Source organism: Oncorhynchus mykiss, chromosome 25, assembly GCF_057628025.1.
Source record: "Oncorhynchus mykiss isolate SJ-2025 chromosome 25, ASM5762802v1, whole genome shotgun sequence".
Taxonomy (NCBI): Eukaryota; Metazoa; Chordata; class Actinopteri; order Salmoniformes; family Salmonidae; genus Oncorhynchus; species Oncorhynchus mykiss.
Genome location: NC_143046.1, coordinates 69,997,843 through 70,020,296, shown reverse-complemented (window position 1 = coordinate 70,020,296; position 22,454 = coordinate 69,997,843). Strand labels below are relative to the sequence as shown.

The 22,454-nt window shown below is 41.9% G+C and overlaps 1 protein-coding gene across 4 annotated transcripts in view; it reads right to left on the bottom strand.

Annotated features, from left to right (window-relative positions):
* The window catches only part of enpep (glutamyl aminopeptidase), a 30,153-nt gene that overhangs the window by 5,415 nt on the left and 2,284 nt on the right, over positions 1 to 22,454 (bottom strand). For 2 of the 4 annotated variants that reach the window (XM_021585049.3, XM_021585050.3), the window contains exons 2-14: positions 17,681 to 17,822; positions 16,952 to 17,086; positions 15,248 to 15,368; positions 14,983 to 15,137; positions 8,949 to 9,062; positions 8,709 to 8,843; positions 8,543 to 8,608; positions 8,252 to 8,317; positions 7,958 to 8,118; positions 7,754 to 7,836; positions 7,502 to 7,638; positions 7,336 to 7,391; positions 7,080 to 7,230 (exon numbers count right to left, since the gene is read on the bottom strand). In XM_021585049.3, the coding sequence (XP_021440724.3) occupies positions 7,080 to 7,230; positions 7,336 to 7,391; positions 7,502 to 7,638; positions 7,754 to 7,836; positions 7,958 to 8,118; positions 8,252 to 8,317; positions 8,543 to 8,608; positions 8,709 to 8,843; positions 8,949 to 9,062; positions 14,983 to 15,137; positions 15,248 to 15,368; positions 16,952 to 17,086; positions 17,681 to 17,822 (1,522 nt within the window). Of the gene's footprint in view, positions 1 to 7,079; positions 7,231 to 7,335; positions 7,392 to 7,501; positions 7,639 to 7,753; positions 7,837 to 7,957; positions 8,119 to 8,251; positions 8,318 to 8,542; positions 8,609 to 8,708; positions 8,844 to 8,948; positions 9,063 to 11,106; positions 11,293 to 14,982; positions 15,138 to 15,247; positions 15,369 to 16,951; positions 17,087 to 17,680; positions 17,823 to 22,454 lie in introns of those variants that run through there. The other 2 variants (XM_090220976.1, XM_090220977.1) reach the window with 2 other exon arrangements.

Below are 22,454 nucleotides of genomic sequence, written 5' to 3'. Positions count from 1 at the left end.
CTTTACGCATTCCCCCATTTTCTCCTGATCCAGGCTGTGCTGGACAGGACCAGGATGGCAGAGCATAATCTGCTTCTGGTGGCCTCATACTGGCCCAGACAACCCTGGTTCAGCCTTCTTCTGTCCCTGTTTTCTGGGACACCTTGGCAACTTCCCCTGAGACAGGACCTGCTGTCTCAGGCTGGGGGAACTCTGTGGGCTTGGCCACTGAATGACACCAATGGTCCATGTTAGGACTACAGGAGGGTGTAATGAACACCATGCAGAGTGCATAGGCACCGGCTATAACCGCAGCACACCAGTTGCGCTGGCGGTTGTTCTGCTCTTGGCGTACTGGTATTGAGGTGGTGCCCGAGTCATGCAAGGTGCAGTATGTCCTCCAATACCTGCAGTCTCGTTTGGATGAGGGCTTAGCAGCCTCTACACAGAGGGTATTTGGCTGCTATGGACAGGCCAGTGGGGCGCCATCCCTTGTTCTCCAGGTTTATGAAAGGGGTTCGTTGCCTGCGTCCAGCTAGGACCCGCTCAATGGCGAGCTGGATGTGGTTTTGGCTGCTTTGGCAAAGCCGCAATTCGAACCGTTGGAGTCTGCCTCCCTGAAACACCTCACTATGAAGGTTGCTTTCTTGGTAGCGATTACTTCCATGAAGAGAGAGGGTGAACTCCATGCTCTTTCGCTAAGTTCTGAGTGCTACCGGATGGACCCCGGGGGGAGGGGTATATCTCTCTGCCCAAACCCTTCATTCCTTCCGAAGGTTCTGTCAGACAGGCATGTGAACATCCCTTTTATCCTGTCTGCTAACGACCCCCCGGCAGTGGCGGGGGAGTCTGGGCCTCCCTCCGGCATGCTGTGCCCTGTAAGGGTACTGGCTGCCTATGTGGAGCGGACACAGTCAGTGAGAACAACAGACCAGCTCTTTGTCTGCTATGGTGAGAGAGTCCTGAAGGCTGGGCTATCAAAGCAGAGGCTCTATCACTGGATCGTGGACACGTTTTCGACAGCAGACCGCCTGGCTGGCAGGCCAGTGCTGGGATCTGTGGTGGCACATTCAACACGAGGGGTGGCTGCATCCTGGGCTCTAATGAGAAGAGTGCCCCTCGCTAATATCTGGGCTGCTGCTAGCTGGGCTTCCTTTTGCACCTTTGCTAGGTACAATCAGGTAAATGTGGCACCTCCCTTTGCGATTGGTTCAGCGGTCCTGGGCATCGCCTCCCCTTCGGGGGACTGTGCCGGGACCCCCCCTTCCACATTGACGGCTCCTGCATCTTGGTCCTGCACTGGGACATCGCCGCTGGCTGGCCAGGTACCTCTAGCACCGACTAAGTCTGGTACCGGTACACCATTATATTGGAGTGATCCAATATAGTGAAACATAACGAAGGTTACGTATGTGAGCTATATGGATCACTTCAATCCACTACGGCACTAGAGGCGCCTTAAAAATGATGTAGAGAATGTGTGTCGCGGCCATGGGTTCTATATATAGGGGCGGACCACAGCCGTGACACAGATGTACACGGGAATAAATCTGTAAATCCTCACCTCGGATGTATCGCGGAGTGATACCAATATATTGGAGTGATCCAAATAACTCACATAACCGTGGTTACATACTTAACCTTCCTTTTCTGTAACAGCAAGGTTGGGTTGTTGGTGCTGTGTTAATTAGATTATATTATGGCAGTGCCATAATATTTTAGAGTGTACAGTTGAAGTCGGAAGTTTAGATTACACTTAGGTTGGTGTCATTAAAACTTGTTTTTCAACCACTCCACAAATTTCTTGTTAATGAACTATAGTTTTGGCAAGTCGATTAGGACATCTACTTTGTGCATGACACAAGTTTACAGACAGATTATTTAATTTATAATTCACTGTATCACAATTCCAGTGGGTCAGAAGTTTACATACACTAAGTTGACTGTGCCTTTAAACAGTTTGGAAAATTCCAAAAAATGGTGTCATGGCTTTAGAAGCTTCTGATAGGCTAATTGACATCATTTGAGACAATTGGAGGAGTACCTGTGGATGTATTTCAAGGCCTACCTTCGAACTCAGTGCCTCTTTGCTTGACATCATGGGAAAATCAAAAGAAATCAGCCAAGACCTTAGAAAAAACATTGTAGACCTCCACAAGTCTGGATCATCCTTGGGAGCCATTTCCAAATTCCTGAAGGTACCACGTTCATCTGTACAAACAATAGTATGCAAGTATGAACACCATGGGACCACGCAGCCGTCATACCGCTCAGGAAGGAGACGCGTTCTGTCTCCTAGAGATGAATGTACTTGTGCGAAAAGTGCAAATCAACCCCAGAACAACAGCAAAAGACCTTGTGAAGATGCTGGAGGAAACAGGTACCAAAGTATCTTTATCCACAGTAAAACGAGTCCTATATCGACACAACCTGAGAGGCCGCTCAGCAAGGAAGAAGCCACTGCTCCAAAACCGGCATAAAAAAGCCAGACTACGGTTTGCAACTGCACATGGGGACAAAGATGGTACTTTTTGGAGAAATGTCCTCTGGTCTGATGAAACAAAAATACAACTGTTTGACCATAATGACCATTGTTATGTTTGGAGGAATAAGGGGGTGACTTGCAAGCCGAAGAACACCATCCCAACCATGAAGCACGGGGGTGGCAGCATCATGTTGTGGGGTTACTTTGCTGTAGGGACTGGTGCACTGGCATCATGAGGGGAAAAAATTATGTGGATATATTGAAGCAACATCTCAAGACATCAAGTTAAAGCTTGGTCGCAAATGGGTCTTCCAAATGGACAATGACCCCAAGCATACTTCCAAAATTGTGGCAAAATGGCTTAAGGACAACAAAGTCAAGGTATTGGAGTGACTATTACAAAGCCCTGACCTCAATCCCATAGAAAATTTGTGGGCAGAACTGAAAAAGCATGTGCGAGCAAGGAGCCTACAAACCTGACTCAGTTACACCAGCTCTGTCAGGAGGAATGGGCCAAAATTCACCCAACTTATTGTTAGAAGTTTGTGGAAGGCTACCTGAAACGTTTTATCTGAGTTAAACCATTTAAAAGGCAATGCTACCAAATACTAATTTAGTGTATGTAAACTTCTGACCCACGGGGAATGTGATGAAATAAATAAAAGCTGAAATAAATGTATATTATTCTGGCATTTCACATTCTTAAAATAAAGTGGTGATCCTAACTGACAAAGGGCATTTTTACTAGGATTAAATCTCAGGAATTGTGAAAAACTGAGTATAAATGTATTTGGCTAAGGTGTATGTATGTAAGCTTCCGACTTCAACTGTACCTATAAATAGTAAAACCAGAGAAACGGATCATTTTGCAGAAGTCTCATTTTTCCAGAGCTGTATATGTACAGTGCGTTCAAAAAGTATTGACTCCTTTTTCTACATTTTGTTGTTACAGACTTATTCAAAATGGATTAAATACATTTTTCTCCTCTTCAATCTACACCCAATACCCCATATAGACAAAGCGAAAACAGATTTTTAGAAATGTTTCCTAATTTATAAAATCAAATTTCTACCTTATTTACATAAGTATTCAGACCCTTTGCTATGAGAAGAAATTGAGGTCAGGTGCATCCTGTTTCCATTGATGATCCTGGAAATGTTTCTACAAACTTGAATGGAATCCACCTGTGATGAATTCAATTGATTTGACATGATTTGGAAAGACACAAACCTGTCTATATAAGGTCCCACAAAATCAAGCCATAAGGTCAAAGGAATTGTCCGTAGAGCTAAAAGACAGGATTTGTGTCGAGGCACAGATCTGGGGAAGGGTACCAAAAGAAATCTGCAGTATTCAAGGTCCCCAAGAACACAGTGGCCTCCATCATTCTTAAATGGAAGAAGTTTGGAACTACCAAGACTCTTCCTAGAGCTGGCCGCCCGGCTGAACTGGGCAATCAGTGGAGAAGAGCTTTGGTTAGTGAAGTGACCAAGAACCCAATGGTCATTCTGACAGAGTTCCAGAGTTCCTCTGTGGAGATGGGAGAACCTTCCAGAAGGAAAACCATCTCTGCAGCACTCCACCAATCATGCCTTTATGGTAAAGTATCCAGACGTAAGCCACTCCTCAGTAAAAGGCACATGACAACCCGCTTGGATTAAAAAAGTCTCAGACCATGAGAAACAAGATTATCTGGTCTGAAACCAAGATTGAACTCTTTAGCCTGAATACCAAGCCTCACATCTGAAGGAAACCTGGCACCATCCCTATGGTGAAGCATGGTGGTGGCAGCATCATGTTGTGGGGATATTTTTCAGCGGCAGGCACTGGGAGACTAGTCAGGATAGAGGGAAAGATGAACGAAGCAAAGTACAGAGAGATCCTTGAAGAAAACCAGCACCAGAGCACTCAGCACCTGAGACTGGGTCAAAGGTTCACCTTTCAACAGGACAACGACCCTAAGCACACAGCCAAGTCAACGAAGGAGTGACTTCGGGACAAGTCTCTGAATGTCCTTGAGTGGCCCAGCAAGAGCCCGGACTTGAACCCGATCGAACATCTCTGGAGAGTCCCAAAAATAGCTGTGCAGCAACGCTCCCCATCCAACCTGACAGAGCTTGAGAGGATTTGCAGAGAAGAATGGGAGAAACTCCCCAAATACAGGTGTGCCAAGCTTGTAGTGTCATATCCAAGAAGACTCGAGGCTGTAATCACTGCCAAAGGTGCTTCAACAAAGTACTGAGTAATCTGAGGGTCTGAATAATTATGTAAATGTGATATTTCAGGTTTTTAATTTATTTTATAAATGTGCATAAACAATCTTAAACCTGTTTTTTGTTTGTCATCACAGGGTATTGTGTGTAGACTGAGGGAAAAACTCAATTTAATCAATTTTAGAATAAGGCTGTAACGTAACAAAGTGGAAAAAGTCCGGGTCTGAATACTTTCAGAATGCTCTGTAACTATGATGGGCAGGCCATTATTTTGGCTACCATGGCCATGATGACCATATGATGACAATGCCCCCATCCACAGGGACAAGAGATTACTGAATGGTTTGATGAGCATAAACCATCTTAACCATATGCCATGGTCGTCTGTCACCAGATCTCAACCCAATTGAACACTTATGGGAGATGGGAGCGGTGTCTGAGACAGCGTTTTTCACCACCATCAACAAAACACCAAATTATGGAATTTCTCGTGGAAGAATGTTGTTACATCTAGAGGTCGACCAATTAAATCGTAATGGCCGATTAATTAGGGCCGATTTCAAGTTTTCATAACAATCGGAAATCGGTACTTTTGGACACCGATTTGGACATTTTTTTTGTTTTACACCTTTATTTAATCTTTATTTAACTAGGCAAGGCAGTTAAGAACACATTCTTATTTTCAATGACGGCCTAGGAACGCTGCCTCGTTCAGGGGCAGAACGACAGATTTTTACCTTGTCAGCTTGGTGGATTCAATCTTGCAAACTTACAGTTAACTAGTACAACGCTCTAACCACCTGATTACATTGCACTCCACGAGGTGACTGCCTGTTACGCGAATGCAGTAAGCAAAGATAACTTTAATGCTAGCTAGCAACTTATCTTATAAAAAACAATCAATCAATCATAACCACATGGTTGATGATATTACTAGTTTATCTAGCGTGTCCTGCGTTGCATATAATCGATGCGGTGCGTATCGTTGCTCCAATGTGTACATAACCATAAACATCAATGCCTTTCTTAAAATCAATACACAGAAGTATATATTTTTAAACCTGCATATTTAGCTAAAAGAAATCCAGGTTAGCAGGCAATATTAACCAGGTGAAATTGTGTCACTTCTCTTGCGTTCATTGCACGCAGAGTCAGTGTTTGGGCCACCTAATTTGACAGAATTTTACATAATTATGACATTGAAGGTTGTGCAATGTAACAGGAATATTTAGACTTATGGATGCCACCCGTTAGATAAAATATGGAACGGTTAAGTCTATGATTTGATAGAGCAGTCTGACGGAGCGATGGTAGGCAGCAGCAGGCTCGTAAGCATTCATTCAAACAGCACTTTCGTGCGTTTGCCAGCAGCTGTTTATGACGTCAATCCTATCAACTCCCGAGATTAGGCTGGTGTAACGATGTGAAATGGCTAGCTAGTTAGCGGGGTGTGCGATAATAGCGTTTAAAACGTCACTTGCTCTGAGACTTGGAGTAGTTATTCCCCTTGCTCTGCATGGGTAACGCTGCTTTGAGGGTGGCTGTTGTCGTTGTGTTCCTGGTTCGAGCCCAGGTAGGAGCGAGGAGAGGGACGGAAGCTATACTGTTACACTGGCAATACTAAAGTGCCTATAAGAAAATCCAATAGTCAAAGGGTAATGAAATACAAATGGTATAGAGAAATAGTTCTATAATTCCTATAATAACTACAACCTAAAACTTCTTACCTGGGAATATTGAAGACTCCTGTTAAAAGGAACCACCAGCTTTCATATGTTCTCATGTTCTGAGCAAGGAACTGAAACGTTAGCTTTCTTACATGGCACATATTGCACTTTTACTTTATTCTCCAACACTTTGTTTTTGCATTATTTAAACCAAATTGAACATGTTTCATTATTTATTTGAGGCTAAATTGATTTTATTGATGTATTATATTAAGTAAAAAATAAGAGTTCATTCAGTATTGTTGTAAATGTCATTATCACAAATACATTTAAAAAAAAAAATATTATTATACTTTTTAAAAACATTTTTATTTTAAATCGGCCGATTAATCGGTATTGGCTTTTTTTGTTCCTCCAATAATCAGTATCGACGTTGAAAAATGTTCATCGGTCGACCTCTAGTTACATCCCTTCAATAGAGTGCCAGACACTTGTAGAATCTATGCCAAGGCACATTGAAACTGTTCTGTCTCGTGGTGCCCAATGCCCTATTTAGAAACTTTATGCTGGTGTTTCCTTTATTTTGACAGTTACCTGTATGAGCAAACTCCCAAGATTATTATTTGGTGTGTGTTTTAGTTGGCCAGCAGAGGGCAGAATTCACCTGTAAAAAAATATATATATACATATACATACACACACTATATACAAAAATTAGTGGAAAACAGACCCACCTGGAATTTAGGGTAAAGAACAGTGTCGTCAGACAACATGTCTCGCACATAGGCAATGGAAGAAGACACACGTTCCCAGACGATGTACTCAGTCTCATTGGTCAGGTATTTTGTCAGGTTGAAAGCATTTCCATAATCGACAACATCTGCCCTGATGAGGCCGATAAGAACAAGACATTTCATCACAGTTTTCTAAAGCTCAGAGCAACTGAATTGACAGATGTACTTCAAGTGAATGTCGGTAATGTTGGTTTACCTTCCCAGAGCAAAGACATCATCTATGTAACTGCATCGGTCAGCAGCGTCAAACTCCTAGTAAAGAAAGTGTCCTGCCGATTAAGATAAGTGCAACCTATGAACTGGTAAGATTAAAACTTAATATTACCTCTGATACTATAGTAGCAGATTTGATTGATATTTACCTTGTGATTTGTTTGAAGCTGTTGACTAATGGTGCGCCACATGCTGTCATGGTGATTGACTCTGTAGAATCCAATATGGTCGTTATTGATCTTCAGGAGTCCATCCGTTGCAGGGAAATAGTCAGCTAAGACTTGCTCTAGATATTAGTGTGAGAGACAAATTTCAATTTAATGAAATACATGTTGTCACCAGAGGCTGGAACTGTAATTTTAAAAAGGTCAAGCAAAGTGTTTAGACAGAAGTATCTTTACCTGGACTGGACTTGTTGAACATGATGGACATATTCTTATTACTATCCACTGAGTGCCACTTAACAGGGATGGTCCACTTGTAGCTGAAAGAAAAGCATAGCCCTTTTAGGATTTACAGGTTTATCCTAAGAAATATGTCTGACTTCCATCGGGAAATCAACCAACGATCACAAAGGGACTTAATAGCGTGTTGAAATCACTGACCTGAGTGGTGAGGGTGGCTGGGTGGTATCAGCATTGGGGTCCAACAGGAATCTGCGCTGGGTGAGTTTGGTCTGAGTACCGGCAGTAGACAGGTCCAATACCGGGTAGCCCATCTGTTTGGTCCATGTGTCCATCACATCTGCCACAGGCAACCCACTCACCTGCAACCCAAAAATGTTAGTGTGTAACACACAAGTACACTAGATGTATTGAAATATTAACAATAATAGCAACAATAATATCAACTTTGATATTTTGAAACTACTATGACTAAATTAGATATGACAAACATACGTTAGCAAGGGATGCCCAGAAGTTGGCTGTTTTGGCATTCTGAAAATGGAAATCTTTCAAGTATTTCTGTTGAAGGGAGAGAAAAACAGGTTACCATCCATAGATTTTATGATAAAGAAAATGCAAGCTACGTATCTGACAGTAATCATAATTTTAATTCAACAGGGAAGTAATTGCATGTCCCTAACACTCACTATTACCAAATTATTCTGCTATTGACTGAATAGGGATCAAGTGACTTGGTGTAGGGATACTTCTATCCACTTTACGTCAAATTAAATGGATTCTTACCCGACAACCATCTCGGAAGTTGTCTCGACCCAACCAGTCCTCCACCATCCTGAGAATTGATGCCCCCTACAGGAAGATGTTTGGAACAAATTTCAAGACAAATTTAATTGAAGTACATTTTATTTAATCCCATGTAGTAGAGTGAAACGTGGTGGTTTTAGATTACCTTGTTGTAGGATATACCATCAAACACAGAGGTAATCTCAGCCGGAGTTGACACATCCACAATGATTGGATGGGAGGTGACGAGGGCGTCGTCCACCATGACAGGTAGTACATCACTGATGATCATGATGTCACGCTGGTAAAGACAGAACGAAGTAGATGTAGAATCTATTAACCAGAATTGGGATTAAAACAATTCCATTTCACATCACTCAATTCAGCATCTGTCAGATGGACTCACCATTCCCCAGAGAGGCTCAGCCTTCTCTACACCGATGTACTCAAAGAAACTGGCAAAGCCCTCATTTAGCCAAAGGTCATCCCACCAATCCATGGTCACAATGTTTCCAAACCACTGCAGGAAAATCCAACATGCAAAGTTATCTGACACCTGAATTTATTTCAAAACAAGTGTGTATGAGTGAGAGTGTGACAGGGTTAGGAAAATGTGGCGCCCAACATTTGCCATTTGAGAAATCTGCATTGGGTACGTAACCTGATTAGGGCATCCACCCACGGTGGCAAGACTTTTTAATTTGGTCCCTTATTCCTAGTACGCAATGATTACATCAAGTGTGTGACTCTACAAACTTGTTGGATGCATTCGCTGTTTGTTTTGATTTTGCTTCAGATTATTTTGTGCCCAATAGAAATTAATGGCAAATAATGTATTGTGTAATTTTGGAGTCACTTATATTGTAAATAAGAATATAATGTTTCTAAACACTATTACATTAATGTGGATGCTGCCATGGTTATGGATAGTCTTGAATGAATTGTGAATAATTATGAGTGAGAATGTTAGATGAACAAATATCATACCCCAAAGACATGCTAACCTCTCACCATTACAATAACAGGGGAGGTTAGCACTTTTGGTGGGGTATGATATTTATCCCTCTAACTTTCTCACTCATCATTATTCACAATTCATTCAGGATTATCCAAAGTGATGGAGTACAGAGCCAAAACAAAGAATTTGTCACTGTCCAAGTACTTTTAGAGTTCACTGTAAATACATTTTCATGCACACAAAATATCAAAACATTCAGTGTAACACTCTTTGGCTCTGCATACAATATAAAACACAAAACAAAGCTACAGGCACAAAAACAGGCACAAACAGGAACAAATAAACCTACAATTTCTACTGGTATTTACCAGGTATTTAGTAAATTCAAGTCCTACCGAACAAGCTTTTTCACATTCACCTTAAACAATTATCTTATGACATATCTTTTTGTGTGGATTTACATGCTTGTTTTATTGCTACTGATAGAATATGACAGTGTTTTACATGTAGTTCACTACTCTCCAGTGTTGGAGAGTAGTGAACTACATGAAGTTCATCTAGTAATTAAACAATATTTTACTGTAGCTCGGTACTAGTTGAACCAAATTCTAATCTTGTTAGTCTTGTCAGTAGTTAATTACTTGTTAATGACTTGTTTTGGTGGTGTAGCTAACTACTGGAACTACACACTACTTGTTTTGCTAAAATACAATATGGGTGAAGTACAAGGCAAGTATCAGACCTTCCTAATTCTCACTTGAAACATGTTTTCTGTGTTTATTAGGCTAAATTACACATTCTGTTAACATTTGACCCCAGATTGATATTTTCTTGAAATTTGTAGTCTATGACATTTCAGATTTAGATATTATCATATTTCACTAAGTGGCTTGGATGTAGTGAACCATTTTTTCAAAATAGCTTTAGTTCAGTAAACTATATTTTCTTAAGTGTAGCTTAACTTCTTCCAGTGTGAAGTAATTGGTAAACTATGATTTCAGAAAAGCTTCTCCAACACTATTTATTACTTTATGATTTAATCACTGTCTGAACTGCACATTGAGATCATTGTGATCCAGGTTGTTTGTATCCAAGCATTTCGTATTATTCTGTACGTAACTCCGAGACACTCCATTTAGTATATGTTAAGTTTCGTATGGTATGGTATGTATTAATTTGTGGATGTCCATCCCCAATTTTGTATGATATGTTACGAATTACAATTCATATTATGTTATGAATTTGAAAAACATACAATATGTTATAAATATGCTAAATGTGACGCCGACAGAGATAGTCGCCTCGCTTCGAGTCCTTAGGAAACTATGTAGTATTTATTTATTTTTAATGTATTATTTCTTGCATTGTTAGCCCAGAAAATCTTAAGAATGATTACTTACAGCCATGAAGATCTATTGTTTACAAGGGTGACGTCAAATTACCAACATTATAACCAAGAATACGACTTTCCCGAAGCGGATCCTTTGTTCGGACCACCACCCAAGACAATGGATCTAATCCCAGAAGCCGACCCCAAAAAACGTCGCAGCAGAAGAGGCAGACGGAGGCATGTATACCGCACAATGCTTCAAAGTATACTACTCACCAATGTCCAGTCTCTTAACAACAAGGTAGACGAAATTAGAGCTAGGGTTGCCTTCCAGAGAGAAATCAGAGATTGTAACAATCTCTGTTATACGGAAACATGGCTCTCTCGGGATACGTTGTCGGAGTCGGTTCAGCCACTGGGCTTCTTCATGCGTCACGCTGACAGCAATAAACACCTATCTGGGAAGAATGGCGGGGGTGTATGCTTCATGATTAACGACTCATGGTGTAATCATAACAACATACAGGAAATCAAGTCCTTCTGCTCACCCAACCTAGAATTCCTTACGGCCATATTATCTCCCAAGAGAATTCTTGTCAGTTATCGTCACAACTGTGTATAAATACCCCATCAAGCAGACACCACAACGGCCCTCAAGGAACTTTACTGGACTCTTTTTGTAAACTGGAAACCATATATCCTGAGGCTGCATTTATTGTAGCAAAGGAAATTTGAGAACAAGGCTACCTAAATTCTATCAGCATATTGAGTGCAGCACTCGCGCGAGCAATACACTCAATCACTGCTACTCTAACTTCCATGATGCATACAAGGCCCTCCCTCTCCCTCCCTTCGGGTAATCCGACCACGACTTCATCTTGCTCCTACTGTCTTATAGGCAGAAACTCAAACAGGATGTACCCGTGACTAGAACCATTCAACGCTGGTCTGACCAATCGGAATCCACGATTCAAGATAGTTTTGATCATGCGAACTGGGAAATGTTCCGGGCATCCTCAGAGAAGAACATCGATCTATACGCTGACTCGGTGAGTAAGTTTATAAGGAAGTGCATTGGAGATGTTGTACCCACTGACTATTAAAACCTACCCTAACCAGAAACTGTGGATAGATGGCGGCATTCACGCAAAACTGAAAGCGCGAACCATCGCATTTAACCATGGAAAGAGGAGTGGGAATATAAACAAATATAAACAGTGTAGTTATTCCCTCCGCAAGGCAATCAAACAAGCAAAATGTAGGTATAGGGACAAAGTGGAGTCGCAATAAGAAATTAGACGTATGTGGCAGGGTCTACAGGAAATCAGACTACAAAAGGAAAACCTGCCACATCAGGGACATCGACGTCTCGCTTCCAGACAAACTATACACCTTTGCCCACCTTGAGGATAATACAGTGCCATCATCGAGACCCGCTAACAAGGACTGTGCTCCCCCCCCTCCTTCGTCGTGGCCGACGTGAGTAAGACATTTAAAAATGTTAACCCTTGCAAGGCTGCTGGCCCATCCCTAGCCACGTCCTCAGAGCATGCGCAGACTAGCTGGCTGGTGTGTTTACAGACATATTCAATCGCTCCCTATCCCAGTCTACATTCCCCACGTTTCAAGATGGCCACCATTGTTCCTGTACGCAAGAAGGCAAAGATAACTAAATGACTACTGCCCCATAGCACTCACTTCTGTCATCATGAAGTGCTTTGAGAGACTAGTTAAGGATCATATCACCTCCACCGTACCTGCCACCCTAAACCCACTTCAGTTTGCATACCGCCCCAACAGGTCCACAGACGATGCAATCCCATCAGGACAAGACGAATACCAATGTAAGAATGTTGTTCATTGTCTACAGCTCAACATTTAACACCATAGTACCCTCCAAGCTCATCATTAAGCTGGAGGCCCTGGGTCTCAACCCCGCCCTGTGCAATTGGGTCCTGGACTTTCTGATGGGCCGCCCCCAGGTGGTGAATGTAGGAAACAACATCTCCACTTCGCTGATCCTTAACACTGGGGCCCCACAACGATGCATGCTCAGCCCCCTCCTGTACTCCCTGTTCACCCATGACTGCGGGGCCAAGCAAGCCTTCAACTCAATCATCAAGTTTGCAGATGACACAACAGTAGTGGGCTTGATTACCAACAATGACGAGACAGCCTACAGCGAGGAGGTGAGGGCACTCAGAGTGTGGTGTCAGAAAAACAACCTCTCACTCATCATCAACAAAACAAAGGAGATGATCGTGGACTTCAGGAAACAGCAGAGGGAGCACCCCCCATCCACATCGAAGGGACAGCAGTGGAAAGCTTCAAGTGCTTCAGCGTACACATCACAGACAAACTGAAATGGTCCACCCACACAGACAGTGTGGTGAAGAAGGTGCAACGGCACCTCTTCGACCTCAGGAGGCTGAAGAAATTTGGCTTGTCACCTAAAACCCTGACAAACTTTTACAGATGCACAATCAAGAGCATCCTGTCGGACTGCATCATCGCCTGGTACGGCAACTGCACCACCCTCCACCGCAAGGCTATCCAGAGGGTGGTGTGGTCTGCACAACGTATCACCGGGGGCAAACTACCTGCCCTCCAAGCCACCTACAGCCCTCGATGTCACAGGAAGGCCAAAACTATATTCAAGGACAACAACCACCCAAGCCACTGCCTGTTTACCCCGCTACCATCCAGAAGGCAAGGTCAGTACAGGTGCATCAATGCTGGGACCGAGAGACTGAAAAACAGCTTCTATCTCAAGGCCATCAGATAGGTAAACAGTAATCACTAACTCAGAGAGGCTGCTGCCTACATAGAGACTCAGATCACTGGCCACTTTAATAAATGGATCACTAGTCACTTTAATGATGTTAACATATCTTACATTACTCATCTCATATGTATATACTGTACCTTATACCATCTATTGCACCTTGCCTATGCCGCTTGGCCATCGCCCATCCATATATTTTTCCATCCCTTTGTGTGTATTAGGTAGTTGTTGGGGAATTGTTAGATATTACTGCACTGTCAGAACTAGAAGCACAAGCATTTCACTACACTCACATTAACATCTGCTAACCATGTGTATGTGACCAATAACATTTGATACGAATTTGCAAAACATTAAACATGTTATGAATTGCAAAATGTATGATATGTTATGAATTCTAGCTAGCTCGCTAATGTTAGCTAGGCTAGGGATTAGGGTTAGGAGTTAGGTTAAATGGTTAAGGTTAGGGGAAGGGTTAAGGTTAGGGGAACCTAACATGCTAAGTAGTTGCAAAGTAGCTAAAAAGTAGTAAGTAGTTTACAAGTTGCTAATTAGCTATAATGCTGAAGTTGTCTGTGATAACATTTGAACTCGCAACCTTTGGGTTGCTAGGCCTTGAAGTTTGGTATGTAACCATACCACATACTAGCTGGAGTGTCTCCGATTTACCTACAGAATAACATGAAATGCTCTGAGACCAGGTTGGGTTGTTCTAACTCTGGTTTGGTTGCAACTATGCTGATATTCACCTTCCTGTTAACAGACTATGGAAACAAGGAAACAGCAGCCAGCTCTCACTTCCCCCTCAGTCCTTTAACTTTGGACAATTCATAAAACTTTATGGACAGCACCATCACCGTCTTATTGCCGAACAATAAAGAGATGATATCTTGGAAAAAGGTCTTATTGTGTTGCCTATCATAAAAAGGTTTGATGGATAACTGGAGGGCTGACGTACTTCAATAGAACACTAGTATTTTCATGACCAAATTCAGGGTCAGTGTAAAACCTTTCCAAGCTATTGATTGGAACAAAGATATGGTGGTTCTCTTTTCTAAACATTGAGTTCTGCCGCTAATAGTTGCCTCATGACTTTACATCCTCATTTAGGCTTCATCATGGTGACACAATACCGTAATAAACATCTTGGGTGATTGAGCTTTGGGTCCCTCTATGATTATAAATATTAAATCTGACTTTTGATTTTCCACTATAAGATGTGTTCCAGTAGTTTTCCACTGTAACATGAATAATGAAGAACTCCCTGAACTCTGGAGTGTTCTTTAGTGATAGTGTTTCTGTTGTGGTAGTGTTTCTGTTGTGGTAGTGTTTCTGTTGTGGGAATGTTGGGGACATGAGTCTCTCACCTGGTGGACCAGCTCATGAGCGATGACACTGGCCACACGTTGTTTGTTGTACGACGAGGACTGGTTCTCATCATAGAGGAGGTTGGCCTCCCTGTAGGTGATCAGACCCCAGTTCTCCATGGCCCCCGTGCCAAAGTCAGGGATGGCAATCTTATCTGGCAGAAGAGAAAAACATTTTATGCAACCATGTGTGTGTATAACGCATTATTCATTCATTTTATCCAGTGGTCACAACAGTTTACAGACAGAGGAGATCACAAATTACCTAGCTTTGGGATGGAGTAATTCATGTTGAAATATTCCTCAAAGTAGTCAAAAATAACCTTTGTCGTGTCCGCTGCATACTCCGCAGTCCTGATTTGTGCAGGCTGTGCATAGATTCGCAACTGGAATAAAAGGATTTGAAAGCAGAGTTGTTAAGTGTGTATACACTACAGAATGTGTAAGTGTGTGTGTGTTTACATTTAATCAAGACAGTATAATTCTTTATATTGTCCAGTAACAAACATTTGCATTGTAAAATGTCACTAACGGCTGAAAACTCAACACAAAAGACTAACAGCTGTGACGCAGATCAGAGACCAAAGTTAGATAAACTACACCATTTAAAACATTGTACTTACACTACATGAACAAAAGTATGTGGACACCTGCTTGTCGATCATCTCATTCAAAATCATATGCATTAATATGGAGTTGGTCCCACCCATTGCTGCTATAACAGCCTCCACTCTTCTGAGAAGGCTTTCTAATAGATGTTGGAACATTGGGCTCCCGAGTCGCGCAGTGCAAGAGGCGTCACTACAGTCCCTGGTTGGAATCCAGGCTGTATCACATCCGGCCGTGATTGGGAGTCCCATAGGGCGGTGCACAATTAGCGTCGTCGTCTGGGTTTGGCCGGGGAATTTGTTCTTAATGGACTTGCCTAGTTAAACAAAGGTTAAATAAAAAAAACATTGCTGCGGGGACTTCCATTCAGCCACAAGAGCATAAGTGAGGTAAGGCACTGATGTTGGGCCATTAGGCCTGGCTCACAGTCAACATTCCAATTCATCCCAAAGGTGTTCGATGGTGTTGAGGTCAGGGCTCTGTGCAGGTCAGTCAAGTTCTTCCACACCGATCTCGACAAACCCTTTCTATATGGACCTTGTTTTGTGCACAGGGGCATTGTCATGCTGAAACAGGAAAAGCCCATCCCCCAAGGGGCCTAGCCCAGGCCAAACCCAAACATATGGCAGCAGATCCACAAGGTCTGCCATGAGAGGTGACTGTATAGTTCCCTTAAGGAAAAGCACCTTTAGTAAATCCGTTTTCTCTGTGAGAGCTTCCCATGTCTGGAATACACTGCCATCAGACAGACATAACTGCACCACATATCACACTTTCACAAAATGCTTGAATACATGGCTAAAGGTCAATCAGATTTGTGAACATGGTCCCTAGCTGTGTGTTGCCGCTTTCCATGTCTGTAACTTGTGAGGTGTGGAAACACTGTTGTTTTTATGAATTTTGTATTGCTGCTTTTTGTTCTGTCTGTATGCTATGTCTTGCTTGTCCTATGTTGCTATTGTCTATATTGTAATTGTTTTTAATAACCTGCCCAGGGACTGCGGTTGAAAATTAGCCATGTTGAAAGTCACTGAGCTCTTCAGTAAGGCCATTCTACTGCCAATGTTTGTCTATGGCGATTGCATGGCTGTGTGCTCGATTTTAATACACCTGTCAGCAACGGGTGTGGCTGAAATAGCCAAATCCACTATTTTGAAGGGGTGTCCACATACTTTTGTGAATATGTAGTGTAGCTTTTCCACCATTTAAAACATTGAACTTCACAGGCTTAAATTGTTACAACATTTACTCTCAACTGTAGACTATACAATATGATTTTCAACATGTTATACAGTCAGTATTTTCTTAGTTTAAGGTATGGAAGGACCAATGACTGCTGAGAAAAATAGCAAGTACTTACAGGAATTCCTCGGGACGAGTTCCTTTCCACAAACGTGAACTGGTGCACAGCAAAACATACCAAATAGGTACTCATTGGAACGGACCTCTGAAAGAACGTTTTGATCTTATTGCCAGGAAGCATTTCTGGGGTGCCCTGGAAAGGAAGAGGTTCTGTGGTTTAATGAAGATGTCAGACAGCATCTCTTATAGTTGTGTTCTCAGTACCAAAGACCCGGAGCAGAAGATTGATGGCTCCTGCTCTTGCATTCATGACACTCACTCTCCTCTCTCTCTGTGTGACTTCCATTGCAGTTTCAAGAAAACTAACCGGTAACACTATATGCCACCTGTTTTGTGATACATTCAATAAGTTGTGGATACATTTATGCATTTTTATAAATTGGGTGGCTCGAGCCCTGAATGCTGATTGGCTGACAGCCGTGGTATATCAGACCATATACCACGGGTATGAAAAAGCCTTTCTTTTTAGTGCTCTAATTACAGTAACCACAGTAACCAGTTTATAATAGCAGTAAGGTACCTCGGGGGTTTGTGATATATGGCCAATATACCACGGCTAAGGGCTGTATACAGGCATTCCGCTTTGCATCGTGCTTAAGAACAGCCCTTAGCCATGGTATATTGGCCATACACCACACCCCCTCATGCCTTATTGCTTAAATATAGAATGTTATATAAGGAGAAATTTGTAGTACTTGTGTTGCTATTTTTTATGCCTAGACTGTACCTCCATTGGCATATTGGCGAGGGCTCCATAGTCCTTGTCATGGGTGATGGAAATATTGTAAGTGGCCTTTTTGTTCGGCTCATCAAAACAGGGGAAAGATTTGCGGGCGTCTGTTGGCTCATGGTCGGTGGCAGCAATTTTTCTTGGGAGAAAAAGAAACATGGCATGATTCCATGAACAACTAAGCCTCCCCATTTTGCTATTATGTTGTTTGCAATTAATGTTGAACTATGCAGTGTTTACTGGATTGTGGCTGTCTAAATGTACCTAACCTGTACCCCCGCACATTGACTCGGTACCAGTACCCCCAGTATATAGCCTCATTGTTATTTTATGTTACTTTTTAAAAATGATATATATATATATATATATATATATATATATTTTTTTTTTACTTTTCAGTAAATATTTTCTTTACTGCATTGTTGGTTAAGGTTTGCTTGTAATAAGCATTTCACGGTAAGGTGTGAAATTGTATTCCGCACATGTGACATTACATTTGATTTGAAATGTTTATTTTATTTTTATTTCACCTTTATTTAACCAGGTAGGCCAGTTGAGAACACGTTTATTTACAACTGCGACCTGGCCAAAATGAAGCAAAGGAGAGCGACAAAAACAACAGAGTTACACATGGGATAAACAAACGTACAGTCAATAGCACAATAGAAAAGGTCTATATACAATGTGTACAAATGTAATAAGATTAGGGAGGTAAGACAATAAATAGGCCATATAGGCGAAATAATTACAATTTAGCATTAACACTGGAGTGATAGATGTGTAAGTAGAGATACTGGGATGCAAAAGAGCAACAAAAAAACTATGGGGATGAGGTAGTTGGATGTGCCATTTACAGGGCTGTGTACAGTGATCAGTAAGCTGCTCTGACAGCTGATGCTTAAAGTTGGTGAGAGAAATAAAAGTCTCCAGCTTCAGTAATTTTTGCAATTCGTTCCAGTCATTGACAGCAGAGAAATGGAAGGAAAGGCGGCCAAAGGAGGTGTTGGCTTTGGGGATGACCAGTGAAATATATCTGCTGGAGCGCGTGCTACGGGTGGGAGTTGCTTTGGTGACCAGTGAGCTGAGATAAGGCGGAGCTTTACCTAGCAAAGACTTATCGATGACCTGGAGCCAGTGGGTTTGGCAACGAAAATGTAACGAGAGCCAACAAGAGCATACAGGTCACAGTGGTGGGTAGTACAGTGGGGCAAAAAAGTATTTAGTCAGCCACCAATTGTGCAAGTTCTCCCACTTAACAAGATGAGAGGCCTGCAATTTTCATCATAGGTACACTTCAACTATGACAGACAATCCAGAAAATCACATTGTAGGATTTTTAATGGATTTATTTGCAAATTATGGTGGAAACAGTCACACTCCAAACTCCACTATGGCCAAGACCAAAGAGCTGTCAAAGGACACCAGAAACAAAATTGTAGACCTGCACCAGGCTGGGAAGACTGAATCTGCAATAGGTAAGCAGCTTGGTTTAAAGAAATCAACTGTGGGAGCAATTTTTAGGAAATGGAAGACATACAAGACCACTGATAATCTCCCTCGATCTGGGGCTCCACGCAAGATCTCACCCCGTGGGGTCAAAATGTTCACAAGAACGGTGAGCAAAAATCCCAGAACCACAGGGGGGGGACCTAGTGAATGACCTGCAGAGAGCTGGGACCAAAGTAACAAAGCCTACCATCAGTAACACACTACGCCGCCAGGGCCTCAAATCCTGCAGTGACAGACGTGTCCCCCTGCTTCAGCCAGTACATGTCCAGGCCCGTCTGAAGTTTGCTAGAGAGCATTTGGATGATCTAGAAGAAGATTGGGAGAATGTCATATGGTCAGATGTAACCAAAATATAACTTTTTGGTAAAAACTCAACTCGTCGTGTTTGGAGGACAAAGAATGCTGAGTTGCATCCAAAGAACACCATACCTCCTGTGAAGCATGGGGGTGGAAACATCATGCTTTGGGGCTGTTTTTCTGCAAAGGGACCAGGACGACTGATCCGTGTAAAGGAAAGAATGAATGGGGCCATGTATCGTGAGATTTTGAGTGAAAACTTCCTTCCTTCAAGGGCATTGAAGATGAAACGTGGCTGGGTCTTTCAGCATGACAATGATCCCAAACACACCGCCCGGGCAAAGAAGGAGTGGCTTCGTAAGAAGCATTTCAAGGTCCTGGAGTGGCCTAGCCAGTCTCCAGATCTCAACCCCATAGAAAATCTTTGGAGGGAGTTGAAAGTCCGTGTTGCCCAGCAACAGCCCCAAAACATCACTGCTCTAAAGGAGATCTGCATGGAGGAAAAACATTTGACCTCTGTTATTGCCAACAAAGGGTATATAACAAAGTATTGAGATAAACTTTTGTTATTGACCAAATACTTATTTTCCACCATAATTTGCAAATAAATTCATTAAAAATCATACAATGTGATTTTCTGGATTTCTTTACCAATTTTGTCTGTCATAGTTGAAGTGTACCTATGATGAAAATTACAGGCCTCTCTTCATCTTTTTAAGTGGGAGAACTTGCACAATTGGTGGCTGACTAAATACTTTTTTGCCCCACTGTATATGGGGCTTTGGTGACTAAATGGATGGCATTGTGATAGACTGCATCCAATTTGCTGAGTAGAGTGTCGGAGGCTATTTTGTAAATGACATTGTCGAACTCAAGGATCGGTAGGATAGTCAGTTTTGCAAGGATGTTTGGCAGCATGAGCGAAGGATGCTTTGTTGCGAAATAGGAAGCTGATTCTAGATTTGGATTGGAGATGCTTAATGTGAGTCTGGAAGGAGAGTTTACAGTCTAACCAGACACCTAGGTATTTGTAGTTGTCCACATATTCTGTGTCAGAACCGTCCAGAGTAGTGATGCTAGTCAGGCGGACAGGTGCTGGCAGCAATTGGTTGAAGAGTATGCATTTAGTTTTACTAGCATTTAAAAGCAGTTGGAGGTCACGGAAGGAGTGTTGTATAGTATTGAAGCTCGTTTGGAGGTTTGTTAACAGTGTCCAAAGAAGGGCCAAATGTATACAGAATGGTGTCGTCTGCGTGGGTGCATCAGAGAATCACCAGCAGCAAGAGCGACATCATTGATATATACAGAGAAAAGAGTCGGCCCGAGAATTTAACCTTGTGGCACCCCAATAGAGACTGCCAGTGGTCCGGACAACAGGTTCACGCAAATAGAACCTTATGGCTCTGAAATGTCAATCTGGGTTCCGCAATAAAGTTCTATCTGCCACAGAATGTTAAAATTATTGCAATTTTAATAGAAAAGTAGACATTTAATGATTAAATAAAAGTGAATATCATGACTTCTTTCTAATCACATTATCAAATATAATGAACAAAAATATAAAGGAAACATGGAACAAATATAAGATTTTACTGAGTTACAGTTCAAAAGGAAATCAGTCAATTTAAATTAATTAATTAGGCCATAATCTATAGATTTCACATGACTGGGAATACAGATATGCATCTGTTGGTCACAGATACCTTAAAAAAAGGTAGGGGCATGGATCAGAAAGCCAGTCAGTATTTGGTATGACCACCATTTCCCTCAACTGTGCAACACATCTCCTTCACAGAGAGTTGATCAGGCTGTTGATTGTGGCCTGTGGATTGTTGTACCACTCCTCTTCAATGGCTATGCGAAGTTGCTGGATATTGGTGGGAACTGGAATATGCTGTCGTACACATGCGGTGATGGCGGCGGATAAATGGCCCGACAATGGACCTCAGGATTTGGTCACGGTATATCTGTGCATTCAAATTGCCATCAATAAAAATGAAATTGTGTTCATAGCTTATTCCTGCCCATACCATAACTCCACTGACACCACGGGGCACTCTGTTCACAACATTAACATCAGCCATACTCGTGGATGTGAGGCTGGTTGTAAGTACTACCAAATTCTCTAAAATGACGTTGGAGGTGGCTTATGGTAGAGAAATGTACAGTGAATTATCTGGCAACAACTCTGGTGACATTCCTGCAGTCAACATGCCAATTGCACGCTCCCTCAAAATAAAACATCTGTGGCATTGTGTTGTGTTACAAAACTGCACATATTAGTGGCCTTTCAATGTCCCCAACACAAGGTGCACCTGTGTAATGATCATGCTGTTTAATCAGCTTCTTGATATGCCACACATTTCTGGTGGATGGAGTATCTTGGCAAATAATACATGCTCACCAACATGGATTTAAAAGAAATGTGTGCACAAAATTTGAGAGAAATAAGCTTTTTGGCCTTATGGAAAATTTGAGATCTTCTATTTCAGCTCATGAAACATGGGACCAAAATTTTACATGTTGCGTTTATATTTTAGTTTAGTGTATATTCATTCCTGTTCAACGTTAGATCAGATAGATAACTAGCAATATTGCTAAAGGTTAGCTCTGGATGAGTAAACTGATACTTTTTCTGGTCTCTGACACCCAGTCAGTAAACTCCTTGCTAGTTATCAATAAAATGTGGTAAGTTGGTAAGTGCACCTCCTTCCAAGGAGGTTTATGTATAAGTATAGAACAAGACAAAAACAGGAATGCTTCTCCTAAAGGTTTTAAACATGCTCTAATCATCTGTATTTATTTGTTTTTTCCATGAAGAGTTTACTTTATGGCTATTCTTCTGAAAAAGTGGTAGGAAAAAAATTGAAGTAATTGAAAGAGGATATGAATAATCAAGGACTAGGGACTATCAGCAATTATGTATAGTTTTGAGGGGAGTATAAATTCCAGATCGCAGAACTGT